Source organism: Saccopteryx bilineata, chromosome 3, assembly GCF_036850765.1.
Source record: "Saccopteryx bilineata isolate mSacBil1 chromosome 3, mSacBil1_pri_phased_curated, whole genome shotgun sequence".
Taxonomy (NCBI): Eukaryota; Metazoa; Chordata; class Mammalia; order Chiroptera; family Emballonuridae; genus Saccopteryx; species Saccopteryx bilineata.
Window position 1 is genome coordinate 150,836,397 of NC_089492.1, and position 27,614 is coordinate 150,864,010.

Genomic DNA, 27,614 nt, shown 5'->3' on the forward strand with positions numbered 1-27,614 from the left:
GTCCATTTCCTATTAGCACCCTGTTATCTTCTTTTCTGTAACATTACACCTCAGGTTCTACTGTGCCTCTTTGTAAATACCTCTATAAATAAGCACTTTTGTAGACATGGATAAATATTTCTCTAGGGAGCTACACAGAAATCAAATTATTGGCCCTGTCCACTTAAATTTTAATATATATTGCCAAACTGCCATCCACAGTAGCTACACCAATTTCCATGAACAGATAGATACCAACAAAGACAAATGACAGTATGAAAGGAAGAAATTATTGTACATATAAAATAGTAGTACCCACAATACATAGACAGCTCCTATGAGTTAATAAAAAGAAAAAAATGTTAATGTGCAAAGGGTGTGGACAGGAAGTTCACAGAAGACAGGTATCAACCCCACTGGTAGTCAGCAACTCAAAGCAATAGCACTATAAAATCTATCAGATTAAAAGGAATGAAATTATGGTATAAAAATGTGCTAAGGTTTTGTGGAAGTGTTGCTCTAATTACATTGCTTGCAACATGCCAGGAGCTCTCTCCATTGCCCCCCATATATTCAAGCGGCTAATCCTCACAGTGACTTTGAGGCTGGCCCTATTCTAACCCTTCTCATCTTACAGATGAGGAAATGGGGAGGACAGGTAAACTGACTTTTACCAAGGTCCCTTGGGCTACAAGAAGCTTTTAATTTGTTACATATTCCATAGTTTCTTCTAATATTTATGGTTTTAACAAAATTTTTTTTTTAATTTATTGATTTTTAGAAGAAGGAGAGAGAAAAGGAGGAGGAGCAGGAAGTATCAACTCCTATATGTGCCATGACCAGACAAGCCCAGGGTTTCTAACCAGCAATCTTAATGTTCCAGGTCGGTGCTTTATCCTCTGTGTCACCACAGGTCAGGTCATAGTTTTGTGTTTTTTTTAATTTAGGTCATTAAATCTACTTGAAATTTAATTTTGGGCATGGTATAAAGTAAGGATATAACTTTATTTTTTCCAAAAAGATAGATGTTTCCACATGAATTCAGAATAGGATCATCTGTCCAGGCTTAAGCACTTGCAGCCTACCAAATCTATGCTCATTCTAGTGGCCAAAATCAGGCTCTTCCTGGCTCTTTGGGCCTCAGTTTCCCACCTGCAGCATGGATGCTGACAAAAGCAGGGGCTGGGAGACCTAGGCTATGTACCCTTGCATGGCAGCCTGAGACGGAAGGGTAGTGATTCAGCTGGCCAGCAGGTCCCGTAGGTCACTGTTGTAGGGCAGCAGGTCACATGCTAGTCGTGCCTTCCGATCCCGGACAGCCTTCAAGGATGGGCTGTGTTGCAAGAGGAGGGAGCAGATGTCCATGTGACCCTTCTCAGCAGCCTGTGGAAAGAGCAGCCTGAATCAAAAGTCACACCTTCACTGGGCCCTGCTCTTCCTTCCTGTTTCTGGTGATCTCTTGGTCCTCATGGAAATGGAGACACTCACCTAATTCCTATCAAATCCCATGACTCGCACACAGATTGGTGGAGTACTCTAGTGCCATTCTGACAGCATGAATTTTGGGTTCTTATGTTCTCTGTTCAGTGGCCATTCTTCTCTATCCAGGCTGCACATTAAAGACAAGTACAGAACCTTGGGTCTCTAAGGGTCTTTTACAAATATTCAGACCATCTAGCAGGGGTCTCAAACTCGTGGCCCACGGGCCGCATGCGGCCCGCCGAACAATTTTGTGCAGCCCGCAGACTAATCCACGGGCTTAATTTTATCCAAAATATTTTGAACTTCGTGGATTAGTCTGTGGGCCGCACAAAATTGTTCGGCGGGCCACATGCGGGCCGCGAGTTTGAGACCCCTGAAGGGTGCTGGGCACCATGAGCACAAGAGACATGAGACATGGCCCCTACCCTCTGGGAACTCAGATGAACAGAGAAAAACGGGCCTGTTTCCCAGCTTTTTCCTCTTCTCCTCTGAGATGGGTGATCCCAATCTGGATGGCAATTTCTAACCTATCTCCAAAAAATAACAGTTAAGTGATATATATAGATTATCTTATTTGATTTTCACAGTAACCTTCAGAAGCAGGAACTATCATTATTCCCATTTTATAAAAGAAGAAACTGAGATTTATTAGTTAAGTGACTTGCCTAAGGTCACAAAGGTAGTGTGCAGCCTGAGGATTCTAAGGCAGGTCTGTCTGAACTCTTAGCAACTGTTACCACCATGGTATTGTTGTATTCTCTACTCCTTCCAAAAGACAAACTGATGGACAACTGGGGCTTTTGAGGTATGAAAAAATTAATTAGTAGCAAACATCATCCCAAATTCGAAGTCAAATCTTTTTTTAACAGGCTCTCTTGATGAATAGATTCAGGTTCTCAATTCTACTGCCTTAATCCAGACAGTGGTATGTTGGGAGCAACTGTGAGATGCATTCTAAGTAATTTTTTTAAATTGAAAAGAGGGGAGATAGACAGACTCCCACACATACTAGACCACAATCCACTCAGCAACCCCCGTTTTGGGCTGATGCTTGAAGCAACCAAGCTATCTTCAGTGACTGAGGCCAACACTTAGACCACAAGCCAATTTCTGCAAGAGGTGAAGAGAGAGTAAAGGGGGAGAGGGCAGGGGAGAGAAGCATATGGTCGCTTCTCATATGTGCCCTGACTGGGGATTGAACCCAGGATGTCTGCACGCCAGTCTGACACTCTATCCACTGAGCCAACCAACCAGGGCTTCTAAGTAATATTTTTAAAATAACTTTTTCTTTTTTTTTTATATATCTATCTCAACTTTTTTCATTGATTTGAGAGAGAGAAAGAATATTCAACTCACGTTGTTCCACTTAGTTGTTCTATTAGGTGTGCACTCATTGGTTGCTTTTTGTACATGCCCTGACCAGGGATCACACTTGTGACTTTGCCAGCCAGGGTCCCCTTCCTTTTTATTTTTAGGTGAGAGATGGGCAGATAGTGAGGCAGACTCCCACATGCACCTTGACTAGGATCCACCCGACAACCCCATCTTGAACCAATGCTCAAATACCAAGCTATTTTTAGCACCTGAGGCTGATGCTTGAACCAAACAAGCTATTCTCAGTGCCTGGGGACATGCTCGGACCAATTGAGCAACTGGCTGCGGAAGGGGAAGAGGGAGTGAAGGGGAAAGGGAAGGGGAGAGAAGCAGGTGGTCACTTTTCCTGTGTGCCCTGACCAGGGATTGAACCCAGGACATCCATACGTCAGGCCAATGGTCTATCCACTGAGCCACTGGCCAGGGCCCTTAGTAATTTTTTTTTTTCATTTTTTCTGAAGCTGGAGACAGGGAGAGACAGTCAGACAGACTCCCGCATGCGCCCGACCGGGATCCACCCGGCACGCCCACCATGGGGCGACACTCTGCCCACCAGGGGGCGATGCTCTGCCCATCCTGGGCGTCGCCATGTTGCGACCAGAGCCACTCTAGCGCCTGAGGCAGAGGCCACAGAGCCATCCCCAGCGCCCGGGCCATCTTTGCTCCAATGGAGCCTTGGCTGCGGGAGGGGAAGAGAGAGACAGAGAGGAAAGCGCAGCGGAGGGGTGGAGAAGCAAATGGGCGCTTCTCCTGTGTGCCCTGGCCGGGAATCGAACCCGGGTCCTCTGCACGCTAGGCCAACGCTCTACCGCTGAGCAAACCGGCCAGGGCCGCCCTTAGTAATTTTTAACCAAAAGGAAAAAAAGTACCAATGTTTGCAAGTAGTTTATTTTTTTTAGAAAGAAAGAGAGGTAAAAGATGGCAGTGGCGTGGGAGGACACTGAATTTGGCCTTCCCATGAGCACACTGAAATATATGCCCGTATAGAGAGAGCAATTCCTCCTAAGAAACAACTGAGAACAAATGAACAAGCTTCTGCAAACAAATAAAAGACAAACTGTACAGAGAAGGGGAACTATGAGAGCCCTCCAAGATCAAGGGAATTCTCTGGTGTCAGAGGAGGCAGTGAACAAACAGCATTGTTTACATCCCCCTCTACCTCCACAGGGCAGGAGCTCTATCCAGGTGCTCTGACCCGCATGCTGGGTCACTGAAGTGCTTTCCCGACCACTTTACCCAGAGCCCGTTTCAGCTCTGAACATAGGCAGCAAGAAGGATCAACAGGACATTACCACATGTACCTGGCCTCCCCAGCTGGAGCTGCTCTAGCCTGGCAGGCCAGTGCCCAGGGTACTATGAGTGCCTGCCTGGGTCCAATGGCTGGCCAAAACCACCCAGCACACACAGCCTACACAGGTCACTTCTATACAACCACATTTTCAAGACTGGAAAAGATAGCTATTTTGTCTAATTAAAGAAATTAGAAAGTCAAACAAAATTTAAAAATGAAGGAATATCTCTCAAGTAAAAGAAAAAGAAAAATCCCAATAAAACAGAGATAAGTAATTTACTTGATAAAGAATTCAAAAAGGCCCTGGCCGGTTGGCTCAGTGGTACAGTGTCAGCCTGGCATGTGGAAGTCCCAGGTTCAATTCCCGGTCAGGGCACACAGGAGAAGCACCCATCTGCTTCTCCACCCCTCCCCCTCTCCTTCCTCTCTGTCTCTCTCTTCCCCTCCTGCAGCCAAGGTTCTATTGGAGCAAAGTTTGCCCGGGCACTGAGGACGGCTCTATGGCCTCTGTCTCAGGCTCTAGAATGGCTCCAGCTGCAAGGGAGCAATGCCCCAGATAGGCAGAGCATCACCCCCTGGTGGGCATGCCGGGTGTCTCCCGGTCGGGCGCATGCCGGAGTCTGTCTGACTGCTTCCCTACTTCTAACTTCGAAAAAATACAAAAAACAAATACAGCCCTGGCCGGTGAGCTCAGCGGTAGAGCGTTGGCCTGGCGTGCGGGGGACCCGGGTTCAATTCCCGGCCAGGGCACATAGGAAAAGCGCCCATTTGCTTCTCTACCTCCCCCTCCTTCCTCTCTGTCTCTCTCTTCCCCTCCCACAGCCAAGTCTCCATTGGAGCAAAGATGGCCCAGGCACTGGGGATGGCTCCTTGGCCTTTGCCCCAGGCGCTAGAGTGGCTCTGGTCGTGGCAGAGCAGCGCCCCGGAGAGGCAGAGCATCGCCCCCTGGTGGGCAGAGCGTAGACCCTGGTGGGCGTGCCGAGTGGATCCCGGTCGGGCGCATGCGGGAGTCTATCTGGCTGCCTCCCCATTTCCGGCTTCGGAAAAATACAAAAAAAAAAAAAAAGGCAAAAGTTAAAAATAAAAAAATCTTTTCTTTAAAGATTTTTTAATTTATTGATTTTAGATAGAAGAGAGAGAGCGGATGAGGGAGTAGGAAGCATCAACTCATAATAGTTGCTTCTCATATGTGCCTTAACTGGGCAAACCCAGGACTTCACACTGCTGACCTAAGCATTCCAGGTTGATGCTCCATCCACTGTGCCACCACAGGCCAGGCTAAAGAGCCAACCTTAAACCCAGAAAGTGGCAAACAAGTTGCATACAAAAAAACCTCATAAGGCTATTTGCTGATTTCTTAGCAGAAACCATACAGGCCAGAATGCAGTGGCAGGACATAAAGTGCTGATAGAAAGGAACCTATAGCCTGACCAGGCGGTGGCGCAGTGAATAGAGTATTGGACTGGGATGTGGAGGACCCAGGTTCGAGACCCCGAGGTCACCAGCTTGAGCGCGTGTTGAGCCAGGCTCATCTGGTTTGAGCAAAGCTCACCAGCTTGGACCCAAGGTCACTGGCTTAAGCAAGGGGTTACTCGGTCTGCTGTAGCCCCAGGGTCGAGGCACATATGAGAAAGCAATCAATGAACAACTAAAGCACCACAATGAACAATTGATGATTGATGTTTCTCAACTCTCTCCGTTCCTGTCTGTCTGTCCCTATCTATCCCTCTCTCTGACTCTCTCTGTAATAAAAAACAAAAGGAACCAACAACCTAGAATACTTTACTGGGCAAGGTTATTATTTAGAATTGAAGAAAGACAAAGAGTTTGCTGGGCAAGCAAAACCAGCTTTACAAGAAATGTTAAAGGGTCTTCTTTAAGGAGAAAAGGAGAGGCCAGACTGACCAGTGGTGGCGCAGTGGATAGAGTGTCGACCTGGGAGGCTGAGGTCCCAGGTTCAAAAACCCAAGGTTGCCGACTTGAGCATGGGCGCATCTGGCTTGTGTGTGGGCTCACCAGCTTGAGCATGGGATCATCAACATGACTCAAAGGTTGCTGGCTTGAGCTAGGGTTACTGCTTGGCTTGAGCCCCCAGATCAAGGCATGCATTATATACAACCAATGAACAACTAAAGTGACACAACTATGAGTTGATGCTTCTCATCTCTCTGTCCCTTCCTATACATCCATCTCTTGCTTAAAGAGAGAGAGACAGAGAGAGAGGGGCTATAATCAAAACCAAGGAAATATGAGAAAGGAAAAAAAAATCTACTGCTAAACAAAAAACTACTAGACCTGATAAATGAATTCAGCAAGGTGGCAGGATAAAAAAATTAATACTCAGAAATCAGAGGCATTTTATACATTAACAATGAACTGTCAGAAAGAGAAATTAAGGGAGCAATCCCCTTTACCATTGCAACCAAAAAAATAAAGTACTTAGGAATAAATTTAACCAAGTAGATTAAAGACTTGTACTCGGAAAATTATAAAACATTGATAAAAGAAATCAGGGAAGATACAAACAAGTGGAAGCTTATACCGTGCTCATGGTTAGGAAGAATAAACATCATTAAAATGTCTATATTACCCAAAGCAATTTATAAATTCAATGCAATACCAATTAAAATACCAATGACTTACTTCAAAGATATAGAAGACATATTCCAAAAATTTATATGGAACCAAAAGAGAACACGAATAGCCTCGAATAGCAATCTTGAAAGGGAAGAATAAAGTGGGAGGTATCACACTTCCTGATATCAAGTTATACTACAAGGCCATTGTACTCAAAACAGCCTGGTACTGGCATAAGAACAGGCACATAGATCAATGGAACAGAACAGAGAACCCAGAAATAAACCCACACTTTTATGGACAACTGATATTTGACAAAGGAGGTAAGAGCATACATTGGAGTAAAGACAGCCTCTTCAACAAATGGTGTTGGGAAAATTGAACAGCTACCTGCAAAAAAATGAAACTAGACCACCAATTTACACCATTCACAAAAATAAACTCAAAATGGATAAAACACTTAAATGTAAGCCGTAAAACCATAAGCATCTTAGAAGAAAACAGGCAGTAAGCTCTCTGACATCTCTCGCAGCAAGTAAAATAAAAGACAGGATAAACAAATGGGACTATATCAAACTAAAAAGGTTCTGCACAGCTAAAGACAATAAGAACAGAATAAAAAGACAAACTACACAATGGGAGAACATATCTGACAATACGTCTGATAAGGGGTTAATAACCAAAATTTATAAAGAACTTGTAAAACTCAATACCAGGAAGACAAACAATCCAATCCAAAAATGGGCAAAAGAAATGAATAGACACTTCTCCAAAGAGGACATACAGATGGCCAATAGGCAGATGAAAAAATGCTCAACATCACTAGTCATTAAAGAAATGCAAATTAAAACCACAATGAGATATCACCTCACACCAGTCAGAATGGTGCTCATCAACAAAACAACACAGAATAAGTGCTGGCGAAGATGTGGAGAAAAGGGAACCCTCCTGCACTGCTGGTGGGAATGCAGCCTGGTACAGCCACTGTGGAAAACAGTACGGAGATTCTTCAAGAAATTATGATAAAAATCGGACTGCCTTTTGACCCAGCTATACCACTTTTAGGAATATACCCCAAGAACACCATAGCATTGTTTGAAAAGAAGAAATGCACCCCCCATGTTTATGGCAGCATTGTTCACAATAGCGAAGATATGGAAACAGCCCAAGTGTCCGTCAGTGGACGAGTGGATTAAAAAGCCTTGGTACATATATACTATGAAATACTACTCAGCCATAAGAAATGATGATGTCGGATCATTGGATGGACCTTGATAACATTATACTGAGCGAAATAAGTAAATCAGAAAAAACTAAGAACTATATGATTCCATGCATAGGTGGGACATAAAAATGAGACTCAGAGACATGGACAAGAGTGTGAGGGTTATGGGGAGGGGGGGGAGGAAAGGGAGGGATTGGGGAGGGGAGGGGCACAAAGAAAACCAGTTAGAAGGTGATGGAAGACAACTGGACTATGGGTGATGGGAATGCAGCATAATCAAATGTCAAAATAACCTAGAGATGTTTTCTCTGAACATATGTACCCTGATTTATCAATGTCACCCCATTAAATTTAATTAAAACAAAAAAAGAAAACAAGATAAAGAAAAATAAATCTACTGGTAAAGGCAAATATTTAATAAACATAGTAAAGCAGCCATTTAAAAAGCTACTATGATAAACAAAAGACAAAAGTACCAAACTCCCCTGACCAGGTGGTGGCGCAGGGGATAGAGTGTTGAACTGGGATGTGGAGGAACCAGGTTCGAGACCCGAGGTCGCTGGCTTGAGTGCGGGCTCATCTGGTTTGAGCAAGGCTCACGAGCTTGAGCCCAAGGTCGCTGGCTTGAGCGAGAGGTTACTCCATCTGCTGAAGGCCCACAGTCAAGGCACATATGAGAGGGCAATCAATGAACAACTAAGGTGTCACAATGAAAAACTGATGATTGGCCCTGGCCGGTTGGCTCAGCGGTAGAGCGTCGGCCTAGCGTGCGGAGGACCCGGGTTTGATTCCCGGCCAGGGCACACAGGAGAAGCGCCCATTTGCTTCTCCTCCCCTCCGCTGCGCTTTCCTCTCTGTCTCTCTCTTCCCCTCCCGCAGCCAAGGCTCCATTGGAGCAAAGATGGCCCGGGCGCTGGGGATGGCTCCTTGGCCACTGCCCCAGGTGCTAGAGTGGCTCTGGTCGCAACATGGCGATGCCCAGGATGGGCAGAGCATCGCCCCCTGGTGGGCAGAGCGTTGCCCCATGGTGGGCGTGCCGGGTGGATCCCGGTCGGGCGCATGCGGGAGTCTGTCTGACTGTCTCTCCCTGTTTCCAGCTTCAGAAAAATGAAAAAAAAAAAAACAAAAAAAAAACTGATGATTGATGCTTCTCATCTCTCTCCATCCCTGTCTGTCCCTATCTATCCCTCTCTTTGACTCTCTGTCTCTGTAAAAAAAAAAATTAGGCCCTGGCCGGTTGGCTCAGCGGTAGAGCGTCGGCCTGGCGTGCAGGGGACCCAGGTTCGATTCCCGGCCAGGGCACACAGGAGAAGCGCCCATTTGCTTCTCCACCCCCCCTCCTTCCTCTGTCTCTCTCTTCCCCTCCCTCAGCCAAGACTCCATTGGAGCAAAGATGGCCCGGGCGCTGGGGATGGCTCCTTGGCCTCTGCCCCAGGCCCAGGCACTAGAGTGGCTCTGGTCAAGGTAGAGCGACGTCCCTGGTGGGCGTGCCGGGTGGATCCCGGTCGGGCGCATGTGGGAGTCTGTCTGACTGTCTCTCCCCGTTTCCAGCTTCAGAAAAATTAAAAAAATAGAATGATATACAGTGTGTCCGTAAAGTCACGGTGCACTTTTGACTGGTCACAGAAAAGCAACAAAAGACGATAGAAATGTGAAATCTGCACCAAATAAAAAGAAAACCCTCCCAGTTTCTGTAGGATGATGTGGCAGCATGTGTGCATGCGCACATGATGACGTAACACCGTGTATACAGTGAAGCAGCCCACGGCCATGCCAGTCGAGATGTGGACGGTACAGAGGAAAGTTCAGTGTGTTCTGTGGCTCGTTAAATTCAAATCCAGGGCCCTGGCCGGTTGGCTCAGCGGTAGAGCGTCGGCCTAGCGTGCGGAGGACCCGGGTTCGATTCCCGGCCAGGGCACACAGGAGAAGCATCCATTTGCTTCTCCACCCCTCCGCCGCGCTTTCCTCTCTGTCTCTCTCTTCCCCTCCCGCAGCCAAGGCTCCATTTGGAGCAAAGATGGCCCGGGCGCTGGGGATGGCTCTGTGGCCTCTGCCTCAGGCGCTAGAGTGGCTCTGGTCGCAAGATGGCGACGCCCAGGATGGGCAGAGCAACGCCCCCCTGGTGGGCAGAGCATCGCCCCTGGTGGACGTGCCGGGTGGATCCCGGTCGGGCGCATGCGGGAGTCTGTCTGACTGTCTCTCCCTGTTTCCAGCTTCAGAAAAATGGAAAAGAAAAAAAAAAAAAAAAAATTCAAATCCATGACCAAAGTGCAACGTGAATATCGGCATGTTTATAACGAAGCACCACCACATAGGAATAACATTACTCGGTGGGATAAGCAGTTGAAGGAAACCAGCAGTCTGGTGGAGAAACCCCGTTCTGGTAGGCCATCAGTCAGTGACGAGTCTGTAGAGGCTATACGGGATAGCTACCTAAGGAGCACTAAAAAATCTGTGCGTGAGCCCACATCGAACTGCACTGAATAGGTATGAAACTGGGAGAGGTTTCCTTTTATTTGGTACAGATTTCACATTTCTATCGTCTTTTGTTGCTTTCCTGTGACTGGTCGAAAGTGCACCATGACTTTACGGACACACTGTACATAAACCTCATGGTAACCACAAACCAAAAACCTGCAAAATAGCCTGACCAGGCAGTCGCACACTGGATGGAGCGTCAGACTGGGATGCGGAGGACCAAGGTTCAAGACCCAGAGGTCGCCAGCTTGAGCGTGGGCTCATCTGGTTTGAGCAAGGTTCACCAGCTTGGACCCAAGGTCACTGGCTCGAGCAAGGGGTCACCCGGTCTGCTGTAGCCCCCAGTCAAGGCACATTTGAGAAAGCAATCAACGAACAACTAAGGTGCTGCAACGAAGAACTGATGCTTCTCATCTCTCTCCCTTCCTGTCTGTCCCTCTGTCTCTGTCACAAAACAAACAAACAAACAACAACAACAAAAAAAACCCCCAAAAACCACACAGGATGACTGAATCGATTAAACACCATGACCTATGGACATTGGCTCAGGCCTGGTGAAGGGATGTAGGAGAAGCAATCAATATACAAAGTGAAAGCAATCATGAGTTGGTGCTTCTCACCCTCTCTCTCCCTTGCTGTCTCTATCAGTCTTTCTCTCAAAACAAATAAATAAAGCCAGGACCCATTTATATTTTGTTTACAGAGACTCATTTGAAACTGACAGACACATATAGACAAAGTGAAAGGATGAAAAAAGATTATTTCTACAAAGAGAAATGAAAAGACAGCTGGGGTAGCAATGCTCATACCAGATTAAATAGACTTTAAAACAACAAATAAAAAAAGGCCCTGGTCAGGTAGCTCAGTTGGTTAGAGCATCATCCTAATACACCAAGGTTGTGGGTTTGATCCCTGGTCAGGCCACATACAAGAATCAACCAGTGAATGTATAAATAAAGTGGAACAACAAATCACTGTCTTTCTTTCTCAATAAATAAAATTTTTTTTCTTGTATTTCTCTGAAGCTGGAAACGGGGAGAGACAGTCAGACAGACTCCCGCATGCGCCCGACCGGGATCCACCCGGCACGCCCACCAGGGGCGATGCTCTGCCCACCAGGGGGTGATGCTCTGCCCCTCCAGGGCGTCGCTCCGCGGAGACCAGAGCCACTCCAGCGCCTGGGGCAGAGGCCAAGGAGCCATCCCCAGCGCCCAGGCCATCCCCGCTCCAATGGAGCCCCGGCTGCGGGACGGGAAGAGAGAGACAGAGAGGAAGGAGGAAGGAGGGGAGGGGTGGAGAAGCAAATGGGCGCCCCTCCCATGTGCCCTGGCCGGGAATCGAACCCAGGTCCCCCACACACCAGGTCGACGCTCTACCGCTGAGCCAACCGGCCAGGGCCTCAATAAATAAAATTTTTTAAAAATGTAAAAAAAGAAGAATGCTACATAATTATAAATGGATCAATCCAAGAGGAGGATATAACAATTATAAATATCTATACACCCAACATAGCATCTAAATATATAAAGCAATTATTAACGGACATAAATGGAGAAATCCAGAGTAATATAATAATAGCAGGAAATTTTAATGTCCCACTCATGTCAATGAAGATCACCCTGACAGAAAATAGGGAATAATGGCCTTAAATGTCACGTTATACCAGATTGACTTGATAGACATTTTATCCAAAACTGCATAATACATGTTTTCAAGTGCACATGGAACATTCTGCAGGATAGACTACATATTACACCACAAAACAAGTCTCAATAAATTCAAGATTAAAATCATATCAAGAAAATGGAGACTAATCAGGCGGTTGCACAGTGGATACAATGTCAGACTGGGACGCAGAGGACCCAGGTTCTAAACCTCGAGGTCACCAGCTTGAACAGGCCTCATCTGGTTAGAGCAAGGGGCCACTCGGTCTGTGGTAGCCCCCCAGGTCAAGGCACATATGAGAAAGCAATCAATGAACAACTAAGGAGCCGCAACAAAGAATTGATGCTTCTCATCTCTCTCCCTTCCTGTCTGTCCCTCTCTTTGTTACAAAAAAAAGAAAATGGAAAAACACACAAATATGTGGAAACTAAAGAACATGCTACTAAACAGGAGGAAATCAATAACTACCCTGAGACAAATGAAAATAAAAACACAAATTTCCAAAATTTCTGGGATGCAGCAAAAGGGAGGTTCACAGCTACATGGCCAGCATCAAGAAACAAACAGCCCTGGCCAGTTAGCTTGGTTGGTTAAAGTATAGTCCCAAAGTGCAGTCAGGGCACATACAGGAATAGTTCGATGTTCCTGTCTGTCTGTCTGTCTGCCAGTCTCTCTCTCTTGCTTAAAAAAAAAAAAAAGGAGGTCAGAGTATCTCAAAAGACATTTCTCCAAAGGAACATACAGATGGCCAACAGACTAATGAAAAGATGCTTAATATCACTAATCATCAGAGAAATGTAGATCAAAACCATGATATCACCTCACACCTGTCAGAATGGCTATCAATAAATCAACAAACAACAAATGTTAGCCAGTATATGGAGAAAAGGGAATCCTCGTGCACTGTTGGTGGGAATGTAAATTGATGTAGCCACTATAGAATACAGTATGGAAGTTCCTCAAAAAATTTAAAACAGCCTGACCAGGCGGTGGCACAGTGGATAGAGTGTCGGACTGGGATGCGGGGGACCCAGGTTCGAGATCCCGAAGTCACCAGCTTGAGCGCAGGCTCATCTGGTTTGAGCAAAAGCTCACCAGCTCTACTCGGTCTGCTGAAGGCCCGCGGTCAAGGCACATATGAGAAAGCAATCAATGAACAACTAAGGTGTTGCAACACGCAACGAAAAATTAATGATTGATGCTTCTCATCTCTCTCTGTTCCTGTCTGTCTGTCCCTGTCTATCCCTCTCTCTGAATCTCTCTCTCTGTCTCTGTAAAAAAAAATAAAATAAAATAAAAAATTTTAAAACAGAACTACTATATGACCTAGCAATTCTACTTCTGGGTATTTATCCAAAGAAACTCAAAACATTAATTTGAAAAGATATGTTCATTGCAGCATTATTTACAATAGCCAAGTCATGAAAACAATCTAAGTGTCCATCAATAAACAATGAATAGCCTGACCTGTGGTGGCGCAGTGGATAAAGCGTCAACCTGGAAATGCTGAGGTTGCCAGTTCGAAACCCTGGGCTTGTCTGGTCAAGGCACATATGGGAGTTGATGCTTCCAGCTCCTCCCCCTTTCTCTCTCTCTCCCTCTCCTCTCTCTCTCTCCCTCTCCTCTCTGTCTCTCCCTCTCCTCTCTAAAATGAATAATAAAAAAAATAATAAATAAATAAACAATGAATAGCCTGACCAGGCGGTAGCGCAGTGGATGAACGTCGGACTGCGATGTGGAAGGACCCAGGTTCGAGACCCCGAGGTTGCCAGTTTGAGCGTGGGCTCATCTGGTTTGAGCAAAGCTCACCAGCTTGGACCCAAGGTTGCTGGCTCGAGCAAGGGGTTACTCGGTCTGCTGTAGCCCCCCAGTCCAGGCACATATGAGAAAGCAATCAATGAACAACTAAGGTGTTGCAATGAAAAACTAATGATTGATGTTTCTCATCTCTCTCCGTTCCTGTCTGTCTGTCCCTGTTTATCCCTCTGTCTCTGCAAAAAAATAAACAAATAAACAATGAATAGTTTAAACCATTAAGAAACAAGCAGTCTGCTTCTCCAACTAGCAAGGATCTTAAAACAACATCCAGTTGTTCACTCATATTCATTGAATATCTGTGCGCAGTGCTTGCGCTACAACAGTCAACAAGGTCAAGTCCCTGCTATCTTTTAGGAGAGACAGGCTCAAACAAGGAATTTCAGGAGGCAAGAAGAGTTAGGAAAAGTCAAGCACAGAGTGTTCTGGGGCATACAGGTGGGTGAGCTCTGCATGTCTGAGGAACTGGAAGGCACTTCTAGCATGTCATGTAGAGGCTGAGGAAGGAGAGAATGAAAATCAGAACAGCAAGATGAAAAACAGAAGTTGAGAGGCATCCAGGAGGACCTGCTTGATTTAAATGGCCTGGTGGGTCTGAAGGGTAGGGTCAGGAAACTGAAAAAGACTAGAAGGAAAGAGACGGGACAAAAGCTCAAGATAAACTGAAGAAGTCCTGACCTAGCAGCTCAGTTGGTTGGAGCATCGTCCTAATGTGCTGAGGTTGTGGGTTCAATCCCTGGTCAGGGCACACACAAGTCAACCAATGACAGCATGAATGAGTGGAACAAATCAATGTTTCTCTGTCTCTTTCCCTTCTTTTCTCTCTAAAAATCAATAAATAAAAAAAGAAGACTAGAATCTATGTAAACACAATAAATTAAAATCAATTAAAAAAAAAAAGAAACCAAAGAAGGGAAATGCTTACATCTTCCCTTGATGTGCATCCAAGTGCAGTATTTCTTTGTTCAAAATTTTTCTGATATATTTACACTAAAAATTAAGTTGATCCTTGAAATGGCTTTTCTCATTTTTTTTTTTTTGTAGTGAAAACACTTAACATGAGAGCCATCTTCTTAACAAATGTTACAGTGTACCACATTATATTCTAAGCTACAGGCACACTGCAGATCTCTGGACCATCATCTGCATAACTGAAATGCAGACCCACTGAACAGCAACTTTCCCATCCATTGCCCCTCCCCACAGTCCCTGGTAACCACCAGTCCACTCTGTACTTCTCTGATTAGTTTATATGCCTCATATAAGATGTATCACGAAGCATTAAATACAACAAAACTGTTAAATCTCTTTTTAAAATGTATCTACTAGTGTCTAAATACCATTCCAAGGTATTACACCTACTCTCATTACTCATTAAAAAAGGAGTAACATGTATCATTTAACAGTTGGTTGTAAAAAAAATACAATAAAACAAGAATTTTACCTCTGTAGACATAACATGTCAAGGCTGCTACGCCTACAGAGGAACCTCTCTGTCAGTTACGCTGCTGGAGTCCAGGGTGCTCGCTGTAGACTGGTTAACCCCAAAGGTCTCTGTTCCAGCAGGGGCAATGGAGTGGAGTGTATGGATTTGGAATATTGATTCCCAAAGGCTTTCACCTGGAAATAATCATGAATGTGTCTTGTCTTTGTGGCTGAGAACTAGCTACGTGATGGGGTGTGACAGAGTCTGTAATTGAGAGCCTCTTCTGAGGGACATGTCTCTGATATGAAAGAGTTTAATTACTATGCTGATGCCTAAAAGTGATATAATATTGTATATCAACTATTATTAAAACGAATTTTTAGCCCTGGCCGGATAGCTTGGTTTGGTTGGAGTACTGTCCAGAAGCATAGAGGTTGCTATTCGATCCCTGGTCAGGGCATATACAGGAACAGTTCAGAGTTCCCATTTCTCTCTCCCTTCCTCTCTAAATCAATCAATTAAAAATTAAAAGAAACTAAAAACCCCACAAAACACCTAATTTTTAAAAAGTGAGCACAGAGCCTGACTTGCGATGCTGCAGTGGATCAAGTGTTGACTTGGAAAGCTGAGGTCACTGGTTCAAAACCCTGGGCATGCCCAGCCAAGGCACATATAAGAAGCAACTACTATAAGTTGATATTTGAGGCTCCTCCCCCCTTCTCTCTCTCTCTCCCTCTCTTCCTTTCTCCTCTTTCTAAAATCAATAAATGAAATTGTTTTTTAAAAAAGTGAGATTTTTGCCCTGGCCGGTTGGCTCAGTGGTAGAGCGTCGGCCTGGCGTGCAGAAGTCCCGGGTTCGATTCCCGGCCAGGGCACACAGGAGAAGCACCCATCTGCTTCTCCACCCCTCCCCCTCTCTTTCCTCTCTGTCTCTCTCTTCCCCTCCTGCAGCCGAGGCTCCATTGGAGCAAAGATGGCCCGGGCGCTGGGGATGGCTCCTTGGCCTCTGCCCCAGGCGCTGGAGTGGCTCTGGTCGCGACAGAGCATCGCCCCCTGGTGGGCAGAGCGTCGCCCCATGGTGGGCGTGCCAGGTGGATCCCGGTCGGGTGCATGCGGGAGTCTGTCTGACTGTCCCCCCCCCCCCCGTTTCCAGCTTCAGAAAAATACAAAAAAAAAAAAAAAAAAAAAAAGTGAGATTTTTACTGAAGCAAAAGAAGTTTCAGCCACCTGTTTTATTGTTAAATTATGCAGATAACTACTTAAATATTTATATTTTAATATTCACATCCAGAAATGTGTCTCATAATCTACGATTCAATATTCTTTTTTAGCTTCACCTGTGGTGGCACAGTGGATAGAGAGCCCACCTGGAAGGGTAAGGTTGTCAGTTTGAAACCCAGGGCTTGCCCAGTCAAGGCACATATGACAAGCAACCAATGAACAGCTACAATGAAACAACTACTCATCCCCCTACCCTCTTCTCTCTGTAAAATCAATAAACAAAATCTTAAAAAAAATAAAGGTATTTAAAAAAAATTTTTTTTTATTGATTGATTTTAGAGAGGAAGAGAGAAACAGAGAGAAACACTGATCTGTTTCTGTATGTGCCTCCACTGGGGATCGAACTGGCAACCTTTGTGTATGAGAAAGACACTCTAACCAACTGAGCTATCTGGCCAGGGCAAGAATATTCTTTTTTGTGCTTCTGGTTGTAAATAAACAAGTTAAAAAAACAAAAAAAGACAAATGGAAAGGTAGGAAGAGTTAATCCCAAGCCTGGTGAGCCAATTCAATGACTTGGTACAGCTTCTGAAGGAGTCTAAGTTATGGCATGATCAGAACAGCTTTTTTTTTTTTTTTTTTTTTTTTTTTGTATTTTTCTGAAGCTGGAAACGGGGAGAGACAGTCAGACAGACTCCCGCATGCGCCCGACCGGGATCCACCCGGCTCGCCCACCAGGGGGCGATGCTCTGCCCCTCCGGGGCGTCGCTCTGCCGCGACCAGAGCCACTCTAGCGCCTGGGGCAGAGGCCAAGAAGCCATCCCCAGCGCCCGGGCCATCTTTGCTCCAATGGAGCCTCGCTGCGGGAGGGGAAAAGAGAGACAGAGAGGAAGGGGGGAGTGTGGAGAAGCAAATGGGCACTTCTCCTATGTGCCCTGGCTGGGAATCGAACCCAGGGCTCAGAACTGCTTTTTAAAACCATCACTCTGGAGTAAAACAAGTGGAGAAGAAAATTTACGCACACATCCAATAAGTTTTCATAAACCACTTCTCAAAGATAAGAAATGGGTAAACATGTTTGCCTTGCCCTGGCCGGTTGGCTCAGCGGTACAGCGTCAGCCTGGTGCGCGGGGGACCTGGGTTCGATTCCCAGCCAGGGCACATAGGAAAAGCGCCCATTTGCCACCCCCCCCCCCTCTCTGTCTCTCTCTTCCCCTCCCGCAGCCAAGGCTCCATTGGAGCAAAGATGGCCCGGGCGCTGGGGATGGCTCCTTGGCCTCTGCCCCAGGCGCTAGAGTGGCTCTGGTCACGGCAGAGTGACGCCCCGGAGGGGCAGAGCATCGCCCCCTGGTGGGCGTGCTGGGTGGATCCCGGTCGGGCACATGCGGGAGTCTGTCTGTCTCTCCCCGTTTCCAGCTTCAGAAAAAGACAAAAAACAAACAAACAAACAAAAAAACAAAACATGTTTGCCTTAAGGGAGGAACCTAGAAGATGGGCTAGACAGTGAAGGGACTCATGTTCCCAGCATACCGCCTGTACCCCTCCACCTGTCCACCACATGTAGGCACTTCTCATCAGAAGAGCAGTGAAATGATCAGTCTAGCACAGCACGGACAGGGGACTACAGGGACAGGTGAGAGTAGGCGCAAGTTTCAAGAAATCATATAGAAAAGCCTTCATGATAAATACCACTGAAGGAAAGGAATGACACTGTACATTTAATTCCAACTTACATGCACAGGAAAAACGCTGGGAAATTATACATTAATCCTAAAATGATGAGAAGTGAGCACTGAGATTAACATGATTTTTATCTCTGGCCTGACAGCTTGGTTGGTTATAACACTGTCCCAAAGTGCAGAGGTTGCCAGTTCGATTTCCAGTCAGGGCACACACAGAACAGATCGATGTTCCTGCCTCTCACTCGCCCTTCCTCTCTCTCTAAAAAAATCAATAAGAAATTAACATTTAAAATTATCTTTAGCCTGAACTGTGGTGGCAGTGGATAAACTGTTGACCTGGAATGCTGAGGTCACCAGGCTTGCCCAGTCAAGGCACATTCGACAAGCAACTACATGTTGATGCCTCCCACTCCACTGCCCTGCCCCCCTTCTCTCTCTTTCTGAAATCAATAAATAATATAAAATAAAATGATTTTTACTTTCCACTTTATGCTTTTCCATTTTCCCCATAATTTATATGGTGAACATGTTATATACCTTTATAAAGACGAAGAACAAGTTTTTCTTTTTTAATTTATTCATTTTTAGAGAGGAGAGACAGAGAGGAGAGACAGAGAGAGAGAAGGGGATTGGAACTGGAAGCACCAACTCCCATATGTGCCTTGACCAGGCAAGCCCAGGGTTTTCAACCGGCGACCTCAGCATTTCCAGGTCGACGCTTTATCCACTGCGCCACCACGGGTCAGGCTAAGAACAAGTTTTTGAAGGGGTGAGGGGCATACCTTATGTAGACTAGTCATGCCATCATCATCTACCAGTCTCGGGTTGGACCCATGTGAGAGCAGAAGCTGTGCAATCTCAGTGTGCCCACAGTAGCTCGCCCGGTGTAGGGCGGTAGCACCCCCATGTGTCTGGGCATCACACTTGGCCCCACTTTCCAGCAGGAACTGGCATACTGCATAGTGCCCATTGCGGCTGGCATAGTGCTGCAGGAAACAGAGACCAAGATCAGACTGTAGAACCAAGCTGGCAACAGGGTGGTGGGCCATTGGCCCTGGGTAGAGGCTAGAGGTTTGGATCCCCCAGGGGCTACTCAATCAGCTGTGTGACCTAGGCAAATGTCTTCATGTCTGACATCAGTTTCCTCAATCATTTTTACATCAGAGAATTGCTATGAAAATGAAATTAAATGGCCTGACCTGTGGTGGCGCAGTGGATAAAGTGTCGACCTGGAAATGCTGAGGTCGCTGGTTCGAAACCCTGGGCTTACCTGGTCAAGGCACATATGGGAGTTGATGCTTCTAGCTCCTCCCCCCTTCTCTCTCTCTGTCTCTCTCTCCTCTCTCTCTCTCTCTCTCCCTCTCTCTCCTCTCTAAAAATAAATTTAAAAAAAATTTTTAAAAAGCTCACTTTAAAAAAAAAAAAAAAAGAAAAAAGAAAATGAAATTAAATAACTAATGTAAATCACGTACACTAATTTTTTTAAAATTTTATTTATTGATTTTAGAGAGGAGAGAGAGGGAGAGAGAGAAACAGAGAGAGGGAAGAGGGGAGGAGCTGGAAGCATCAACTCCCATATGTGCCTTGACCAGGCAAGCCCAGGGTTTCGAACCAGCGACATCAGCATTTCCAGGTCGACGCTTTATCCACTGCACCACCACAGGTCAGGCCCATGTACGCTAATTTAAAAAAACCTAGCCTGACCTGTGGTGGCACAGTGGATAGAGCATTGACCTGGAAAGCTGAGGTCGCTGGTCCAAAACCCTGGGCTTGTCTGGTCAAGGCACATACCAGAAACAAATACAAGTTGATGCTTCCCACTCCTCTTTCACTTTCTCTCTCTCTCTCTCTCTCTCAAAATCAATAAATAAAATCATTTAAAAAAATAAATGGCTTGACCAGGTGGTGGCACAGTGGATAGAGCGTCGCAGAGGACTGGGACGCAGAGAACCCAGGTTCGAAACCCCGAGGTTGCCGGCTTGAGCACAGGCTCATCTGTTTGAGCAAGGCTCACCAACTTGAGCCTAAGGTCGCTGGCTTGAGCAAGGGGTTACTTGCTCTGCTGTAGCCCCCCACCCCGTCAAGGTACATATGAGAAAGCAATCAATGAACAATGAAGGTGCTGCAACGAAGAATTGATGCTTCTCATCTCTCTCCCTTACTGTCTGTCAGTCCCTCTCTGTCAGACAATCAATCAGTCAATCAATAAGAAAAAAGGGAGGGAGAAGACAAAGGTAAACCTCGATCCCGCTCAGAGAACAGGGGATTCCAAGTTCTTCCCAGCTCACCAGAGCTGTGTAGCCAGCCAAGTCGGGCTGACTAGGGTCCGTTTCCTTCTGGATTAAATACTTCACTCGGCCCAGGTCTCCATTCAAGGCTGCTGACCAGATTCCTGTGGAAAGACAACCAAAGTACTGAATGATGCCAAGGACTTCTAATGTTTCCTTTAGCCCTTAGCCTCCATTTTCTCAACCATAAAATTGGTGAGAAATGGATGTTTTGTTAATATTCATTCAAGAAATATTAACTGAGCACCTCCTCTGTGCCAAGGATTGTCCTAGGTGCTGGGACCCAGACAGACTTGTCTGATGAGGGCAGGAGAATTGGGCAGACATAGAAACCGCTTCTCCCTACCTTAAGTACACAAATGTTGAGCAGTGTTTAAAATGTTTGAATATATAGTCAAATTCAAAAGCACAAAAAGGACACCACCTTATGCCAGAACAAGGTGAAGACCACAGCCAAAGTGGTGAGCAATCAATGCATCTGTAGGATCCAAAGAGTCCTCAGAATGAGACACACACTTCAGGGGCTTTTGCTCCAATGCCGGAGCATAGTCTGAAGCAAATGCTGCAGCCCACATGTGTGGTAGGGAACTAGACGATATTCTGTGCACAAAGCCAGAAGGAAGAACCTCATGTATGAACTGGACTGAAAACTATCCACTCTCCTGCTGTGAGTATACAGCAGGAAACAAACCCAAGCCCTTCATGCATTCAACAAATATCTACCGAATACCTACTATGCGCCTGGAGCTATTCTGGATAGTAAGTCAGCTGAGAGTAAAAGACCCCTCCCCCAAATTTGGGTCTTCTGGAGCTTATATTCTATTTAAAGGAGAGAGACAAAGAAAAATACATATTTATGAAATAAGTAAGATGGTACTAAGTGCTATAAAGAAAAATAAGGGCTCTGGCCAGTTGGCTCAGTGGTAGAGTGTCGACCTGGCGTGCAGGAGTCCCAGGTTCGATTCCCGGCCAGGGCACACAGGAGAAGCGCCCATCTGCTTCTCCACCCCTCCCCCTCTCCTTCCTCTCTGTCTCTCTCTTCCCCTCCCGCAGCCAAGGCTCCATTGGAGCAAAGTTGGCCCGGGCGCTGAGGATGGCTCTGTGGCCTCTGCCTCAGGCGCTAGAATGGCTCTGGTTGCAACAAAGCAACAACCCAGATGGGCAGAGCATCGCCCCCTGGTGGGCATGCCGGGTGGATCCCGGTCGAGCACATGCGGGAGTCTGTCTGACTGCCTCCCTGTTTCCAACTTCAGAAAAATTAAAAAAAAAAAAAAAAGGAAGAGAAGGGGTATAGGTGGTGGGATGGCATCTCTGATAAGCTGGCACTTGAACAGAAATCTAAAGGAAATTTGAACAGAAATCTAACCATTTGAATAGATGTTAGAAGACAGCAAAGGCAGAAGAAATCTCAAAAATTAGATGCCCTGCCCTATACAATTTAGAAGTGTGGGACTTATTTCTACCCACATTACCACTAGAGAGCAAAGCCCCAAACTAAAATTAATCCAGACAATTGAACCCTATACAGGCCAGGCAGAAGTAACTTTTACTTATTTATTCATTTTAGAGAGGAGAGAGAGGGAAAAGGGGCAGGAAGAATCAACTCCCATATGTGCCTTGACCAGGCAAGCCTAGGGTTACAGAGGCAACTTTTTTCTTTTTGTATTTTTCTGAAGTTGGAAACAGGGAGGCAGTCAGACAGACTCCTGCATGTGCCCAACTGGGATCCACCAGGCATGCCCACCAGGGGGCAATGTTCTGCCCATCTGGGACATCGCTCTGTTGCAACCAGGGCTATTCTAGTGCCTGAGGCAGAGGCCATGGAGCCATCCCCAGCGCCTGGGCCAACCTTGCTCCAATGAAGCTTTGGCTACAGGAGGGGAAGAGAGAGACAGAGAGGAAGGAGAGGGGGAGGGGTGGAGAAGCAGATGGGCGCTTCTCCTGTGTGCCCTGGCCGGGAATTGAACCCGGGACTCCTGCACGCCAGGCCAATGCTCTACTACTGAGCCAACCGGCCAGGGCCCAGAGGCAACTTTTAAAAATGCCCCACAGCCTGATCTGTGGTGGCACAGTAGATAAACCTGGAATGCTGAGATTGCTGGCTCATTACCCCGGGCCTGTTTGGTCAAGGCAAATATGAGAAGCAAACACTACAAGTTGATGCTTTCTACTCCTCACCCCCTTTTTCTCTCTCCTCTCTCTAAAATCAATAAATAAAAACCTTAAAAACACAAAAATATATACCCCATAAGGATGCTTCCATTAGCCAGCAAAGGTATGTATGGGGTTCTCCTACAAAAGAGGACCTCACCCCCTACCCCACAGTGAGCTCAAGATTAGAAGCTGGTAAACATGAACAGATCCATTGCCAAGCAAGACATTCAGCAAAATGAGAAAATATAGCCCTGGCCAGATAGCTCAGTTGTCTAGTGTTGTTCTGATACACAAAGGTTATGGGTTTGATATTTGGTCAGGGCACATATAGGAAGAGATCGATATTTCTGTCTTTCACCCTTTCTCTAAAATTTAAAAAAGGGAGAGAGAGAGAGAGAGAGAGAATGCGTGCTCCAAAAACTAGCCATAATAGTGCAATTTAAGACATTATTTGGGAGGGGGGCGACAGGAGGATGGGGGGGAACACACAGATTGACAGGAAGGGAGAGACATAAGCATCAACTTGTGATACTTTAGTTGTTCATTGATTGCTTTTTCATATGTGCCTTGACTAGGGGCTCCAACTGAGCTTGTGATGCCTTGCTCAAGCCAGCAACCTTGGGTTTCAAGCCAGTAACATTTGAGACCAAGCCAGTGACCATGGGGTCATGTCTATGACCCCACATGCAAGCCAGCAACTCCGCACTCAAGCTAGATAGGCCGAAAGATGAGCTTGCGCTCAAGCTGGTGACCTCTGGGTTTCAAACCTAGGTTCTAAGTGTCCCAGGTTGACACTCTATTCACTGTGCCACTGCCTGGTCAGGCAGTGCAATCTAAGACTTTAAAACAATATTTAATGTGTTCATTGAGATAAAAGAATATAATCAACAAATCAACAGAACACTGGGGGTGGGGGAAAAAGAAAACAGCAAGTGAATCTGACACAAAAGTCAATAAATTAAAATGAAGAATCACTAAAATAGGGCCTGACCTGTGGTGGCACAGTAGATAAAGCGTCGACCTGGAAATGCTGAGGTCGCCGGTTCAAAACCCTGGGCTTGCCTGGTCAAGGCACATATGGGAGTTGATGCTTCCTGCTCCTCCCCCCTTCTCTCTCTCCTCACTCTCTCTCTCCCTCCCCTCTCCTTTCTAAAAATGAATAAAAAAAAATTTTTTTTAAAAAGAATCACTAAGCCTGACCAGGCGGTGGCGCAGTGGATAGAGCGTCGGACTGGGATGCGGAAGTACCCAGGTTCGAGACCCCAGAGGTCGCGCGCGGGCTCATCTGGCTTGAGCAAAGAGCTCGCCAGCTTGGACCCAAGGTCGCTGGCTCCAGCAGGGGGTTACTCGGTCTGCTGAAGGCCCGTGGTCAAGGCACGTGTGAGAAAGCAATCAATGAACAACTAAGAAGTCGCAAGGCGCAACGAGAAACTGATGATTGATGCTTCTCATCTCTCTCTGTTCCTGTCTGTCTGTCCCTGTCTATCGCTGCCTCTAAAAAAAAAAAAAAAACAAAAAAACAAAAACAAAAACAAAACAAAACAAAAAAAGAATCACTAAAATAAAACAACAAAATAGACGATTCAACAGTACTGCAGACCCAGTTGAAGAGAGAATTAATAATTTGTAAATCACCCAGAATGCAGAATAGTATAGAGAAAAATATTACAGAAATAAAGAAACATAGAAGTCACAATGTACCAAAATATGTCTAATATTGGTTTCAAAAATAAAAAGAGGTAATGTTTTAAGAGAATTATTCTTTAGTAAAGAAAAAAACAAATTCTCAGATGAAAAACTACATTAAACCCCAAGGACGGTTGGGCCTGTGGTGCTGCAGTGGATAGAGTTTGAACTGGAAAGCTGAGGTCACGGGTTTGAATCCCTGGGCTTGCCTGGTCAAGGCACATACAACAAGCAAGCAATGAACAACTTAAAGTAAAGCAACTATGAGTTGATACTTCTTGCCCCACTCTCTTCTTTTTACAAAATCAATAAATAAAATCTTAAAAAAAAAAAATCCCAAGGATTAATAAAAACAAATTTGGCATGGTGATTGAACATCAAGGAAAAAAAAAGTTACAAAAAAGAAAAAAATCTTCACTCACTTAAGAATTACAAACAGCCTGACCAGGCGATGGTGCAGTGGATAGAGCGTCAGACTGGGATGTGAAGGACCCAGGTTCGAGACCCCCAGGTCGCCAGCTTCAGTGCGGGCTCATCTGGTTTGAGCAAGGCTCACCAGCTTGGACCCAAGGTCGCTGGCTGGAGCAAGGGGTTACTTGGTCTGCTGTAGCCCCCCAGTCAAGGCACATATGAGAAAGCAATCAATGAACAACTAAGGTGTCACCACGAAAAACTAATGATTGATGCTTCTCATCTCTATCTGTTCCTGTCTGTCTGTCCCTGTCTATTCCTTCTCTCTCTGTCTCTGTAAAAAAATAATAGTAAAAATAAAATAATAAAAAAAGAATTACAAACAGATTATCAGCAGATTTCTCTCTTTTTTTAAGGTTTTAAGGTTTTGTTTTTTTTTATTTTTAACAAGAGTAGGGAGATACAGAGGCAGACTCCCACATGTGCCCCTACCGTTGGGGGACTTCATCTGGGGCCGATGCTCTGCTTATCTGAGGCTGCTCCCAACCAACCTATTAATATTTTTAGTGCCTGAGGTGGAGGCTCCATGGAGCCATCCTCAGTGCCTGGGGGATATGCTTGAATCATTTGAGCCATGGCTGCAATGAGGGGAGAGGAACAAAGAGAAAGGGGGGGGGCAGAAAGAGAGAGAAGGGAAGGGGAGAGAAACAAATGGTCTCTTCTCCTGTGTGCCCTGACCAGGAATTGAGCCCAGGACTTCCATATGCAATCAGATTTCTTAACAGCAGCAGCAGGTACAAGAAGACAAAAGTATATTTCTAAAAGATTGAGGGGAAAAAAGAACTGTCAACCTAGAATTTCATACCAGCTAAGCTACCCCTCATGTGTGTGTAAGGGAGCATGCTCACTGAAAAAACTATTAAAGGATATAACTTCAGGAAAAAGAAAAATGAACCCAGAAAGAAGATGTGAAGGGGAAAATGAAAAAACAAAAAAATATAAGCCATGGCCAGCTAGCTCAGCAGTACAGTGTCAGCTGGGTATGTGAAAGTCCGGGGTTCGATTCCCAGTCAGGGCACAGAGGAGAAGCACCCATCTGCTTCTCCACCCTTCCTCCTCTACTTTCTCTCTGTCTCTCTCTTCCCTTTCTGCAGCCAAGGCTCCATTGGAGCAAAGTTGGCCCAGGCGCTGAGGATGGTTCCATGGCCTCTGCCTCAGGCGCTAGAATGGCTGTGGATGCAATGAAGCAACGCCCCCTGGTGGGCATGCCGGGTGGATCCCGGTCGGGTGCATGCGGGAGTCTGTCTCTCTTACCAGCAACTTATTTAAAAAACAAACAAACAAACAAAAAGAGATAAAGATAAAGACTTTTTCCATGTGTGCAAAATAGATAATGAGCAAAAAAACAAAACACAGGCACACCTTGTGCTGTACTTCACAGACATGTATTTTACAAATTGAAAGCAAGACCCTCCATCAGTAAAAATATTTCAACCTGCTTTATTGAGATACTCCCTTTTTACAGTGGTCTGGAATCAAACTTGCAGTATCTCCAAGGTGTGCCTGTAGTATCAGATTGTAAAATCTGCTCTGATGAAAGCAAGGTGATCTATATCACAGTAAACTGGAGGGAAAGGGGCCCTACTTTGCATAGAGCAATATTTTTTTCTCAAGAACAGCATACCTGAGAGTTTGGGCCAGATAACCCTGTAATTGGGAGCTGTCCTGTGCATTGTGGGCTGCATGCAGCATCCCTGGTCTCTATCTACTGGAGGCCTGCAGCACAAAATGAAATGTCTCTAGACACTGTCAAAGCCCCTTAAGGGACAGAATTATCCCAGGTGAGAACTACTAGTTCTCACTACTAAAGGAGTGGTGGGAGCCTGACCAGGCGGTGGCGCAGTGGATAGAGCGTTGGACTGGGATGAAGAGGACCCAGGTTCGAGACCCCCAGGTTGCCAGTTTGAGCGCGGGCTCATCTGGCTTGAGCAAAGCTTATCAGCTTGGACCCAAGGTCGCTGGCTCTAGCAAGAGGTTACTTGGTCTGCTGTAGCCCCACAGTCAAGGCACATATGAGAAAGCAATCAATGAACAACTAAAAGTGACACAACGAAAAACTAATGATTGATGCTTCTCATCTCTCCGTTCCTGTCTGGTCAGTCCCTATCTATCCCTCTCTCTGACTCTCTCTCTGTTTCTGTAAAAAAAAAAAGGGGGGGGGGGAGAGGTGGAAGAAAAAAGGCAGGTGCGAAAAAAAGTATTACTTCTCTAGGCCTCACGGTAGGGTGGCCGGCGCGAGGACCACCTTGGCAGTATCTTGCGCACACAGGGCCGACAGAGAGGCTCAGAAACTTAGTCCCGGCACAGTGCGGCCTCTTGCCCCGCAGCTCCATCCATCCCGTCGGTGCAGATCCCCAGCCGCCCCTCTCCGACACCCAAGCAGGCCGGAATCCCCACGTCCCGCTGGGCTCCGCCTCCTCCCTGCGCGCCGGTCGGGAGGGTCGGCGTTTCCAGTGGCTGAGCTCGACGTAGGCCCGGGCGAGCTCTCGGTGACCTGGGACCGGGACCATGCCATGCCCTCCGGCCACCTCCGGGCCGCGACCGCCTCACCTCTTTCGAAGTCCATCTCGTCCAGCGTCTGCTGCGCGCCAGAGTGGGTACAGCAGGGCCGCTCGGCGCATGGCTCGGGAGCAGCCATACTGTCCTCCGAGCCTCCGGCTGTCGGACGGGCACGCGCGCCGCCGGCCGCGAGACCTGACCAGTTGGCGGCCGCGGTCCCGCCGACCAGTTAGGTGCCTGGCCTCTCGCGCGGGAGCCAATCGGGCGGCGGGGCGGGACCCGGGCTGCGAGCTTCACCCTA

General features: G+C 46.3%; 1 protein-coding gene across 1 annotated transcript; it reads right to left on the reverse strand.

Annotated features, from left to right (window-relative positions):
- Window positions 1-82: 82 nt before the first annotated feature.
- ANKRD39 (ankyrin repeat domain 39) lies at window positions 83-27,500 on the reverse strand. Its single transcript, XM_066267781.1, has 4 exons — window positions 27,365-27,500; window positions 20,504-20,607; window positions 18,998-19,201; window positions 83-1,362 (listed from the first exon to the last, which is right to left on the reverse strand). The coding sequence occupies exons 1-4, from the start codon at window positions 27,450-27,452 to the stop codon at window positions 1,219-1,221; spliced, it is 540 nt and encodes a 179-aa protein (XP_066123878.1). The 5' UTR covers window positions 27,453-27,500; the 3' UTR covers window positions 83-1,218.
- Between the last annotated feature and the right edge of the window lie 114 nt (window positions 27,501-27,614).